Genomic DNA, 13,065 nt, shown 5'->3' with positions numbered 1-13,065 from the left:
TGGTCACATCTACGCTTGGAGCCTCTGCTGCAGACTGTCATATATGCTGGAACTAGTAGCATGCACCGCTATTTTGTTAGCTAAAATGACAAACACAATGGTAGAAACGTGATAAACCCCATGAAAATCAAATGGGAGCAGGGGCAGATATTCAGGTGTCACATGACTGATCTGGCACAGCTGTCATTTTCCATCAAGGAATAACCCCCTCCCCCCCAGAAATGTGAACCTAGCCGTAAAGCAGTTGCCCACAACTTATTCTGCATTGAAAATAGCCGATCTGCGTCTATTAAGTGGCCGGTGACCTGTTGCCATTTAATAGCCTATTTAGACAGGCTGACCGCACGGCCATGCACACAGAATGATCCTTAATACAATTGCTCTGTGTAAATAGGAGATCATGTGCTACCGAGAACAATTATTTTTAAGCTTGCTTAAAAATCAATTCACCCGAATAATGTTTGCTTGCTTTTTGTGATTGGCAGCCTGTTTTGATTCAGAATTACCTGGAACAAGCAGTGTAAATGCACATTGATGACCTACACACAGCACCCCCACCGATAAGCTGATCTCTGCTCTGGCAGAGGTGTAAGAAATGTATGTCTTACACTCCTGTCCTGGGTATCTCGGGCTTCGCTCCCTTCACCTCAGTCCGCTGCCCTCTGTTGTGCTCCAAGTTGGATTTTGCAGGTTGTCCCCATGGCTCAGTGATGTCATCTTCACGATCCTATTTAAGGCCCATTAGGAAACACACCTAGTTCTTCGGATTATGATTCAACACTAATTTTTATGTACTCTACCCTCCTGTGCACACTGTTCTTAACTCGTTTCTATTTCTGCTGAGTTCACTTCATCCGCCCTCCTGCTCCCAAGATTTCTGTGTGTGCCATGTCCTCGCTCCCTGTGTGCTTTTCTGCCAGCTGTACCAACGCCTGGGGTTCGTGTACCCACCCGGACCTTGGGACTAGTGGGTCCACCTAACCTGGTGAGCTTTAACAACATGGAGGGGAACACCACAACTCCATACATTGGTCAGAGGCTGCTGCTGAGTTCAGCGGTTTGTCTCACATTCACTTAAAGGAGTTGTCCAATCAAAATTGATAAGTCTGCAGTCACTCTGTGTGATTACAGACTTATGAATCCCCCCAGCACACGCACCGTTTCTGAGCCAGGACAGGAAGGTATGTATGCGTTTCACATTCTCCCAGTCAGAGCCCATCCAGTGGGTGCGGCCTCGCTCCATACATTTGTATGGAGCGAGGCTGCACCCTCTAGTTGGCCATGCCCACTGGATGGCTGCATCACTAGATGGAGCCTGGCCTTGTTCTATACTAGTGTATGGACGAGGCCGGGCCCACCATTAGATGAGCTCTGGCTGGGAGTATTTGTAATGTATACATACCCCCGTCCCGGTTCAGAAACTGGTAAAATCTTGCAGCACACAGTGCCTGCGCTGGGGGGATTCAAAAAGTCTGTATTCACACAGAGTGACTGCAGACTTATCGATTTGGACCGGACAACCCCTTTAAATAGGAGATTTACTGAAGTATTCAGCAGCGGCACTAAACAATGCATGGCACTGCAGCGTTATGCTCCACATATTGCTTACCTCCAGCTACTGCCAAAAGCAGATATCAGTTGACCTCTCATATGGCTGACCTATCCTGTGATCAGGTCATAAATATGGGAGTCCCATAAAATCTCTTTAAGCCAATGTAACACAAATTATTAATGTGGCAGAGAAGATGGAGAGACCACAAGATGGGGATGCCGAGTTTCGGATCTCATCTGATCTGATGACCAATTCTAAGGCTAGGACTCATGATTATCCTAAGCGTATACAACCTGAGTGGCAGCATGGAAATATCTGCTGTAGGATTAAGCAGCAGGACATGGACATGAATTACATGTTGTATTGTTGGTGGACACGGCTAATTTGTACAGTATGGCCACTATTGTAATCCATGGCCAAGGTTGAGGCTTTTTACACTTTTAAAAATCATGATTTAAAATATGTTTCTCAGAGTTAAAGCCATTGTGAACGACGGTATTGTGAAACGTACCACTAATAGATATGTTCCATTGTGTAAGAACAAGTACAAGGGCTAAACAGCCAAACTGTTTTATCATGATCACTTGTCTACACTCATTCACTTCTTTTGACCTTTTTGTTATTGTAAACCACTTTCTCCTCACTAACATCTGCTCTTGTTGTAAGCTAGTAAAGCATAAACAGATGCCAGGTTTTACTTCGCTTCTACACCCAGAAACTAACATCTGGGCTTTATCACATAAACCTCCAAAATATTATCTTTACACAGACCATTATTTATCCATGTGACAAGCTCAATGCTACAATAATTGTAGGAAGGGACCGAGCAGAAGAAAATTATCTGGGAATGTATGAAAAGCAGTGTCCTTGTATGAGAAAGCCTCCACCAGCCAGGAGATACCTATGATGCCAAATCATTTTTTCACCTGTCCAAAACCAAAACTGTGTGCTGATGTCATACGGTCCACAACACTACACAGACTACTGAAGATTAAATATAATGTGTCCAGAGGGAAGTTCAAAAGTCAGAAGTGGTGACTCCAAATTATGACGTGTAAGAAAACACAAGCCATAAAAAAGTCTACATTAGGGCTCTTTCAGACGTCAGTGTCTCCAATACGTGTGGTTCTGTGCACATGTCAGTGTGTTTCCACGGACTGTGTGTCCGTGGGCAAAACACGTTAACATGTCCATTTTTTACCCGCAAAACGTCCCGCACTGATGACAGACGAATGACATCCGTGTGTCATCAGTGTGACACTTAACGGCACCTGGGAATCAGTGTACAGTTAGCACTGTTCCTAAGCGCCGGGTGCTGAACGCTGCCCTCATCATAGTGCTCTGCCGGCGCTGTGATCAGCACCAGCAGGGAATAAGTTGAGAGCAGTAGTCTGCTCCCGCAGTGTCCAACTGTAAAAATAAGAATAAAATAAAAAAAATTCTTATACTCACCTGTCCTAAGTGTCACTCGCTGTAATCCATCTGACCGCCCTGGAGCTGCGCTGGGCTAACTGAGTGACAGGACATCGCTCGCTGGAGCGAGTCATTGTTCCCGGCGTGAGCAGTCGCATGGATTACAGCGGGGGACATCTTCAGACTGGTGAGTATAAGGATTTTTTTATTTTATTCTTATTTTTACAGTTTGAGACAGAGGGAGCAACTACTACTCTCAACATTGTCGCCTGCTGGTGCTGATCGCACCGCAAGCAGGGGACAATGATGAGGGCAGCAATCAGCACCCGGAGCTTGGGAACAGCGCTAACTGTACAGCTGATTCCCAGGTGCCGGTACATATCACACTGATGACACGTGGATGTCATCTGTGTGTCATCAGTGTGGGATGTTTTGTGGCCCGTGCAGAGGGTAAAAAACGGACACGTCAGTGTGTTTTGCCCACGGACACACGGTCCGTGGAAACACGCTGACCTGTGCACAGACCCATTCATTTGAATGGGTCTACGTGTGTATGTGTCTCCAGTACGTGTGGAAAAGGACACCACACGTACCGGACACACTGACTTGAAACAGCCATCAAAGAGGAAAGAGACCACTAATGACAATGATGGGCTGCAGCGGTCTTGTGCGCATATAAGCAGTGATCAGTGGGGACCATCCAAGCAGCAGCAATGAAGCCAAGAGGACAAGGACAGAGAGGAGTTGAGGATCATGCCCCTTTTGGCTATCGAATCTAGATTTAGGAACAAAAAAAAAATCTAAATTTCAGATTCAGGAAAACAGCTGCTGTCCCCCTTTTTGGACATGCAATATTTGAAATAGATTCTGGTCTTTAGTCGAGGTAAAAAATTACAAATGTATGATAAGTGACAAGTCATCTTTCAAGGGAATCTGTCTCTAGGGTTTTGCCACCCTACCTGAGAGCAGCATGACGTAGATTCAGAGAACCTGATTCCAGCAATGTGCCACTTGCCAGGCTGCCACCCTTAGGATTGGGAGCCACTAACAGTGGAAAACTATGTGGATTTAGGTCTTGTGTATCAGGGCCATCTAAAACTGGCATTATGCACATACTTGTAGGAATACTGAATAATCTACAAATGTGTATTATAAATCCACAACAACAAAAGAAGGGGAAAAGAAGGGCTGTCAAAATATTTTTCTCAGGCTTTCATAATAATATAATGTTCCTATCATTCCTATTGAGTGAGGATACAGGTAACTGTCTATAGAATAAATGTGTCTCTTGGGAATGGCAGGCCAGTAGGAAAGCTAATGGTCTGAATTCCCTCTATCATGGCCGATGAAATATAACAGAATACAATCACGGCGACGTTGTCGTTACACTCGCACCTCATAAAAAGCTTTGTTGTCTTCCCAGTGGTGACTCTCCGCATCCAGGAAAAGGCTCGTAGCACAAACATTCACACAGTAACTTGTAACTTGAATCTGGAGATCGCTGATAAATTCCTCACATCGCTTTATCACCGATAGAAACAAGGGTCTATGGGAAAATAGATGATGATCAGGAATGGATACATTCAATAGCTGTGAAGGACATGGTAATAACGTCAGGCAATGTGCTTGTCATATCAGTGTAAACGTTTAGCAAAATGAAAACCTGCCTTATCAGTGGATTTCTTATGTTTTGGCATTTGAACACATCGGTATGAGATAACAAGCAATCTTATATCGGAGATTGGAGTAACTGGACCAGCATCTGTCTTCTGCAGCGAGGGGCTGTGGAGGCTCTCCTGGAGAGAGCAGTGTTGACAGATCGGGAAAGATTTCCATACTTTCTCCCTAAGATACATGGAAACTCTACAGCCTTCTTTAGAAGATAACACACATTTGATGCATATTGATTTGGTGTGTAGCGATAGAAGAACTGTTGCTGAAGCCTTGAGCTTGTTCATAGTAGAGAGGGTCAGGCTTCACTTTTTTGCCTACCTAAAATAAAATGGACCCGTCCATGACTTGAGTACAGACGGACACAGTACCTAACTATAGTGCGTGGCTCCACCGTGGTGCCATCCAAGTCTCTGTTTTCAAGGTTTCAAACAGAAGACACTAATATATGGGCAAAACACAATAAGAGTCCGGCCTCAGAAGATCCATGGTGTGCCAAGAAAACATTCCCCACCCTATTTCTCTGAAATGTGGACACCTGAAAGAATGGGGTAATTCATTCATGCTGCCTATTGTTCTCTGAAAAAATATTTAGTCTGAGTAAAACCTCGGCACTTGGTATAGCTCTTCAAGATTTTAATATCATAATGTAAGTGCAGTCCAGGAAAACAACAAACGTTTAGGCCTACATGGCCTTCATCAGTGTAATCCGACCGCTTATGAAGATCCGTGAAACCAGGGGAATGGGCTGGGCTCGATGTCTCAAAGGTGAAAGGTCAGTAGGACCTGTGTCACCTGCCCAGGGCAGACACTGGAACCATCAGTGGACACTGCGTTTGAGCCCTGCACGGTACTGGCAGGCGACACAGGTCCTACTGACCATTATGATATTAAAATCTTGAAGTTCAAAAGAGCTATACCGAGTGCCGAGGTTTTTCTCAGACTGTTTTTGGGTTTGGACCCTACTCGAGCACCTTTCCGATAGTGCTGCGGCTTTCTTTAATAGAAAAAATATTTAGGGCATGTGCCCACGGTGCGTTTTTGCAGAGTTATTTCAGTGCAAATTTGTCACAAAACCTGACGGAATCCTGATAGCAGCAAAGTGAATGAGAATCTGAAGTGTCATGCACTCTGCTCATTTGTGACATGCAGATTCAAATCTGCAGCATGTCAACTCTTTAAGCGTTTTTGCAGCGCTTCTTCACTCACTGACTTCAATAAGTCAGTCAAAAACGTTCTTTGTGAGACTCCCATACTGTCACGCATTGGAGCATTATCTGCACACACCCGGTTTACTTTCTTTTGTATATATATATATATATATATATATATATATATATATATATATATATATATATATATATATATATATATATATATATTATATATATATATATATATATATATATATAGCAAGATAGCCGCCAGGGACAAGTTGTGAGATATGTATCACCGAGGTTGATAGCTTCAGTGATGTAAACCCAGGAAATCATGCTCCAGCACACATAGTGATGAGAGGGGTTAAGAGGGTGTTTTTTACGAGCAGTCATAACAAATGGGAGGGAATGGCTGCTCACATATTCCCACCCCAGGGCGTGTTTTTTGTAAATAAAATGGAAACCAAGTGTCTCATTCAGTGTCTGCGGCTGGAGTTGTGGAGACCTCCAGTGTGTTTGTGCTAAAGGACACTGACCGTGAGCGTGCGAACCCGCACTACTGTATGGGCTGTTTATTTTCTGTTTTGTTACTCTGTGCCGGACAAGGCCGTGTTTTGTTTTGCTTATGTGGAGCGATTTATGCAGTTATAATAAACCTGCATTGGACATTTTTAAAGAAAAAGAAACTGCTTCCTGTGCCTACCTCAAAAGTAGCGGAGTGAGTAAAACTCTACAATATATTATATATATATATATATATATATATATATATATATATATATATATATATATATATATATATATATATATATATATATATATTACACACACACATATACATTCTATACATCACACTACCATTCATTATTTCAAAGTTATTTATATTCTATGTGTGTATGCATTTCCATCTTACATTTACAACCAATGTGGTGGTATGATTCAGAGGTCTTCAGGTATATATGGATGGTATTTTGTTGTAGATTTTAGTTACCATTGACAACAATGTTTTTATATTGTGCCCTGGGTCTGTTTTTTGCATCCCACACATTCCCCTATTTTCTCTATTTAAATGGTTTAATAAGTGTATCCCTTTGAATTGATGCACCAATAAAGGAATTTTAAAAATAATCATTGCAGAAGAAAGTCTCTTTTTTTCTGTCGTATCTATAGAGATAGATGATAGATATATATATACAGACAGACAGAGCGACAGACAGACATATAATTGCACAACGCCCAGATATATTATAAAATTGCACCATGTGGAGCTTATTGGACAGCTTTTTATGATTACATAAATAAATGAAAAAAAACACAACATGGACTCCCCCCATTTTTGATAGCCAGCAAAGGTAAAACAGACAGCTGAGAGCTGATATTATCAGGCTAGGATGGTCCATGGTTATTGGGCCCTTTCCAACCTAAAAATACCAGCCCGCAGCCACCCCAGAATCGGAGTATTGCATTAGATGCTCTAATTCAGGCGCTTCGCCTTTGCTCTTCCAGTTTTCCCTGGTGTGGTGGCAATCAGGGTAATGGTGCTTGGGGTTGATGTCAGCTGTGAAGTGTCCAAAAAAACAGCTGACATCAAGCCCTGGTGTTAGTAATGGAGTGGCGTCCCGAATAGGGTCACCTTGATGCAATGGGATGGCTTTCAAGTTTTTTTTTATAAAAATTATGTTAAGTAAGTATCCTATATTATTTTCATGCACTATTGCTATATATTTACTGCAGGGTATTTGCTCATTTTGTTTTTATCTTTCGGTTTTGTCTGTTTAGTGGCCAGTGTGAACATGCGCCTACATGCTGCATGCATGCCAACTTATATTCCAGTTCATTTCTTTAGTTTTTTTTTTTTTACTAAATTGATCCACGGAAAAGTTACTCACTTGATTTTATGCTGCTCTCAGGGGTCATGTATTTAATTTCAATAATGGGAAGTGCCAATTGGGAAAAGACAGGGTTCTCTAATAAAGTGGCCATTCAGTGTAAACCCCTGTAATAAAGCAAAGCATTAAAGGGAATGGCTCATGTTTCTTTTTTTTATCTAAATCAATTAGTTACTGCAAATTAAAACTGTTTAATTGCTTCTAATAACATAATGCTTTATTCCTTGGAAAGACATATAATGCTCCACACGTTATACAGTGGTACGATTGGAAGCACAAAAGAAGCATATCTGATATACTGCCTTTTAGGTGGAATTTACACATCTGTGTGATGGATCGGCACCCATCACATCCGGAAGAAACAGTCGTGTTTCTGGTCTGCGATGTTCCGCAAATCTGTTTACAGCGGCCCCCGTGTTATCACGGACCAGGATTCAAATCATCCAACTCAAATTTGTAAGATGGAGTCAGAAGATGCATGCGGACCTCAGGACAGGTGTGAACAAAAACATCGCAGCATGCATCATCAGACTCCATCCCACGAACCAGAAGCTGCATATATGAATTGTGTATGTGACTTGTGCCATTGATTACTGTGATATTATTGAAGAAAAGGTCCAAAAATAACCGTGCAGCCCTATAAAATGCTCATACTTTATTTTCACATATTAAGAATGTCTGAAAAAACCCAATACAGGCCAAGGTGTTTGGAATAAAACCTAATTCTTAGCTTAAATGACAGTGAAAATACAGCCCTATAAGGATATGTATTATGATGCAGGAATAAGCAGAAGATACCTACAAAGTGAAGACATAAGGTCCGATTCATATTTTATATTTGGGTTTGTGTGTTTTAAATTTGCACCTAATTCTTTTAAAGGAGAGCCTTTTATGAAAGTAAATTTATATGCGTTTTCCCTCCCCTTTTCTATAATGTTCGCCATTGTGGTGGGAATTGGAGTTTCGAGATGTTTTTGGCTGATTCATCAATTGCGACTTTTTAAAAATTTGCAATTTTTTTTTTGGTGCAAATGTACTCAATACTCCAGTGAACTCCGGGAGCAATTTTAAAAAAGTCAGACGTTTTGTCACAAAATTTCTGCCATTTAAGATTAAATAAAAAAATCACTTTAAATGTTAAAGGCAAAAAATAAAGAGTATTTTTTATTTTTGCTCAAAATTCATGAACCCTGGGCACCATTTTGATTAATTTGGCATCAAACCATCAGCGAACTCCACAAGACGAAAAATGTAAAGTGACTTTAAAAACTACATGAAAAAGGGACAACAGAACATTGAAACAAACCTATCAACAAAGTTTTAAGAAACCTAGTAATAGTTATGTGATATTTAGAGACATTAGAAAAAAATACAAGCGAGAAAGAGATGATCTAATGCAGCAACTATGTACAGCATAAATGTCAAACGTTGGCCCATTGGCCAAATCTGGCCAGCAGGGTGATTATATTTGGCCTGCGACGCCGACAATGTCCCCTCACCCATCATCGCACTTTCAACTGTATTGGCATCCTGGATGCTGATATAGTTGAAAGCAATGAAGGAAGAAAGAAGCCAAGCCGTCCGCTCCCTCCTCCATCATTCTCCCTCTGTGTCTGATGTATCAGCTTCAGAGCGCTCACTGCTAAGACCAGAGCAGTGGGGAACAAGGAGATGTTAAATATTTTTTTTTATGTGGTGCCCATTATTCTGTATGGAGGACTATGTAGGGCTATTATTGTGTATGAAAGACTGTGGGACCATTATTCTGTATGGAGGACTATGTGGGGCCATTGTACTGTATGGAGGACTATGTGGAGCCATAGTACTGTATGGAGGATTATGTGGGGCCCATAATACTGTATGGAGGACTATGTGGGGCCCATAATACTGTATGGAGGACTATGTGGGGCCCATATTACGGTATAGAGGACTATGTGGGGCCCACTATTCTGTATGGAGGACTATGTGAGGCCATTATTCTGTATGGAGGACTATGTGGGCCCATTATTCCGTATGGAGCACTATGTGGGGTCCATTATTCTGTATGGAGCACTATGTGGGGCCCATTATTCTATATGGAGCACTATATAGGGCCCATTATTCTGTATGGAGGACTATATGGGGCCCATTATTCTGTATGGAGGACTATGCGGGGCCCATAATACTGTATGGAGGACTATGTGGGGCCCATTATTCAGTATGGAGGACTATGTGGGCCCAATATTCTGTATGGAGCACTATGTGGGGCCCATTATTCTGTATGGAGCATTATATGGGGCCCATTATTCTGTATGGAGGACTATATGAGCCCATTATTCTGTATGGAGCACTATGTGGGGCCCATAATACTGTATGGAGGACTATGTGGGGTCCATTATACTATAAGGAGGATTGTGTGGGGAACATTATATATATGTGACATCATACTTTATGGGGGCATTGAAAGTACAATCTAGAGGCTTCAATAGTAGAAGAATTACTTTATATGGGCTGCAAAGTTGTGAGATATACTCTTCTGTGACCCCATCAAATATTAATCAATTAGAATTTCTGCTATGGGGCCCCATGAATTCTATGTATGCCCCTTCCCGTGAGGAAACACCCAATGCTTAAGATCTATTAATTTAGTTGTACTTTGTTCGTGGGACAACCTCTTTAAGTTTGTTTCCATATGAAAAGGTTCAATTTTAAATTTGATGATAAGGAAAAACATCCTCAATTGTAGACTTTTTTTTTAAATAAATACCAATGATGACCTGTGATTTTGTCCAAGTTTTTAATTTTGGCAATCTATTTATTTGAGTTTGACATCCCTGATGTCCATCGCCCAATATATGCATGGACATCATATTACTTCCTAATATAAACAGAAACCAGATGAAAAATGAAAACCCATAGACCAGAATATTATTTAAGTAATTATTTATTTCATTATTTAGTTATTCTGAACTTTTTCTTCAATACCATCACAGCTGAACCAAGTCACTTAGTCGTTTCATGCGCTGGTGCTTGGCTGCTTCTCTGTCCTAGAGTGGCAGTGAGCTGACTTGGTCCATTGTGGGCCAGAACAGAACATGGACAAAAAGTATGGTTGTCTGAATAGGACCCTATAGACACAGAGATTGCATGGGACAAAAGTCCAAGAGCATAGGAAAGGCCTAGAAGAATTAACTTCAAGCAAAAGTATGGTAAACATCTGGTAGATAGCAACAGCTAGAAGAGATCAATACATATCACTGCACACAATGTCAGCGCTCAGCACAATGTATGGTGTGATGCCCAGACATAACACAGACCTACGACAAATTAATTAAATAAAGACCTTGTATCAATAGCTTTTTAAATGTCTCAGTCATCAAGAGGTAGAGTTTTATTACTCAATACATTAGTGAGATAGATATATATTATATATATATATATATATATATATATATATATATATATATATATATACACACACACACACATATATACACAAACATACAGTGCAGGAAATAATCATTTGATCCCTTGCTGTTTTTGTAAGTTTGCCCACTGACAAAGACATGAGCAGTCTATAATTTTAAGGGTAGGTTAATGTTAACATTTTAACATTGAGAGATAGAATATCCCCCCCCAAAAAATTAAGAAAATAACATAATAACATTGTATAAATTAGATAAATGTATTTGCAGTTTGCAGTCGGAAATAAGTATTTGATCCCTCTGGCAAACACCACTTAATACTTGGTGGCAAAACCCTTGTTGGCAAGCACAGCAGTCAGACGTTTTTTGTAGTGGATGATGAGGGTTGCGCACATGTCAGGAGGAATTTTGGTCCACTCCTCTTTGCAGATCATCTCTAAATCATTCAGATCACCAGCTCCTCCTCACTATGCTCCGCACTATTAGCCTCAAGGACACTGTTCTCTCCTGGTTCTCCTCCTATCTCTCTGACCGCTCCTTCTCTGTGTCTTTTGCCGGCTCCTCCTCCTCTCTCCTTCCCCTTACTGCCGGGGTTCCTCAAGGATCAGTCCTAGGGCCCCTTCTTCTCTCCTTATACACCGCTCCCATTGGACAAACAATCAGCAGATTCGGTTTTCAGTACCATCTCTATGCTGATGACACCCAATTATACACCTCTGCTCCGGACATCACCCCTGCATTACTACAAAAGACCAGTGATTGTCTTCCTGCTGTGTCTAACATTATGTCCTCCCTCTGTCTAAAACTGAACTACTCGTATTTCCTCCCTCCACTAACCTACCTGAGCCCGATATTGCCATTTCTGTTTGTGGCTCAACCATTAAGGTTTAGAGTTACCACTGCACTCCCCAAGGCAACTTGGAAAAGATCATCTTGAAAGCCATAGTAAATGAGAGCAGATCTGAGTAGAGGAGATTGGGGGAGAGAAGTAGAGGACGCCATGTAGGGGGAATATACAAGATAAATGAATAGTTAAAGCGTTATTCTAGGATTTTTCTAGAAACAGCACAACTGTGGTCCATACACTATGTGTTAGAACCCTCCTGTTTGTTTTTTCCATCTTGTGTTTTGCGGTCACGTGACCATCTGCCTTTATATTCCAGCTCCGCCTTTTTGGCTGTGCTGGACTTCAGTGTTTGACTCTTTTGCTAGCCAGGTGGTTCTGTGCCTATATCTTTCAGTTCGTTTGGTCCTTTTGGGACCTCTAGTACCTTTTTGTCAGTTTATCTTTTGTGTTCTGCAACAACTTTCTCTGTTCAGGAGGTTTCCCATTTTTTAGGGACCCCTTCCCTTTATTCTATAGGTCTTCGTTCAGACTAGCCTAGGACTAAGGCAGGTCTGTTTGCTAGGAACAGGCAGGCTGCTACATCGTAGGGATTCAGCTTAGTCTTACTGTAGGGAAAGCTTTCCCCTTCTTTCCTTAGTACTTGTTTGCAGATCATAACAGTAAGTCTATCCCAAAAAATAAGGAAATATTAATACGGGGATCAGTATGGATTTCGTCCAGGATTTGGCTCAACGCTTGCAGGGGTTGACTCTGGAGGTGGCTGAGCTCCAGCAACACGTGAGTAGCTGTTCCGGAGCGCATTTTGTGGAACCCAAGGTAGGACTGACGGATGTTTTTTTATGGTAAACAGCGAGATTTTTTTTCCTTTAAAAATGCTTGTTTGTTATATTTTAGTTTGAGACCAAGGTCCTCTGGGAATGAATCACAGCGCATTGTTTTTATTATGTCACTTTTGCGCAATGAACCACAAGGGCGGGCCCTTTCTCTTCAACCTAATGATCCATGTTTGAGGTCGGTAGAAGAGTTTTTTCTGCTATGGGTCTATTATATGACGATACTGATTGAATCTCATCTGCTGAGGCAGAACTCAGGCGTTTAAATCAGGGGTCAGATGATGCTGAGATTTATTGCA

At 41.4% G+C, this 13,065-nt stretch overlaps 1 protein-coding gene across 8 annotated transcripts in view; it reads right to left on the bottom strand.

Annotated features, from left to right (window-relative positions):
* KIAA0825 (KIAA0825 ortholog) overlaps positions 1–13,065 on the bottom strand; it is a 580,812-nt gene that overhangs the window by 451,969 nt on the left and 115,778 nt on the right. For all 8 annotated transcript variants that reach the window (XM_073678443.1, XM_073678463.1, XM_073678435.1 and 5 more), the window contains one exon: positions 4,361–4,511. In XM_073678443.1, the coding sequence (XP_073534544.1) occupies positions 4,361–4,511 (151 nt within the window). The remainder of the gene's footprint in view (positions 1–4,360; positions 4,512–13,065) is intronic.

Source organism: Phyllobates terribilis, unplaced genomic scaffold (genome assembly GCF_046119375.1).
Source record: "Phyllobates terribilis strain yellow unplaced genomic scaffold, ASM4611937v1 Scaffold_1__5_contigs__length_1240528914, whole genome shotgun sequence".
NCBI lineage: Eukaryota > Metazoa > Chordata > Amphibia > Anura > Dendrobatidae > Phyllobates > Phyllobates terribilis.
The sequence above is the reverse complement of the archived record's forward strand: the minus strand, read 5'-3'. Positions and strand labels throughout refer to the sequence as shown.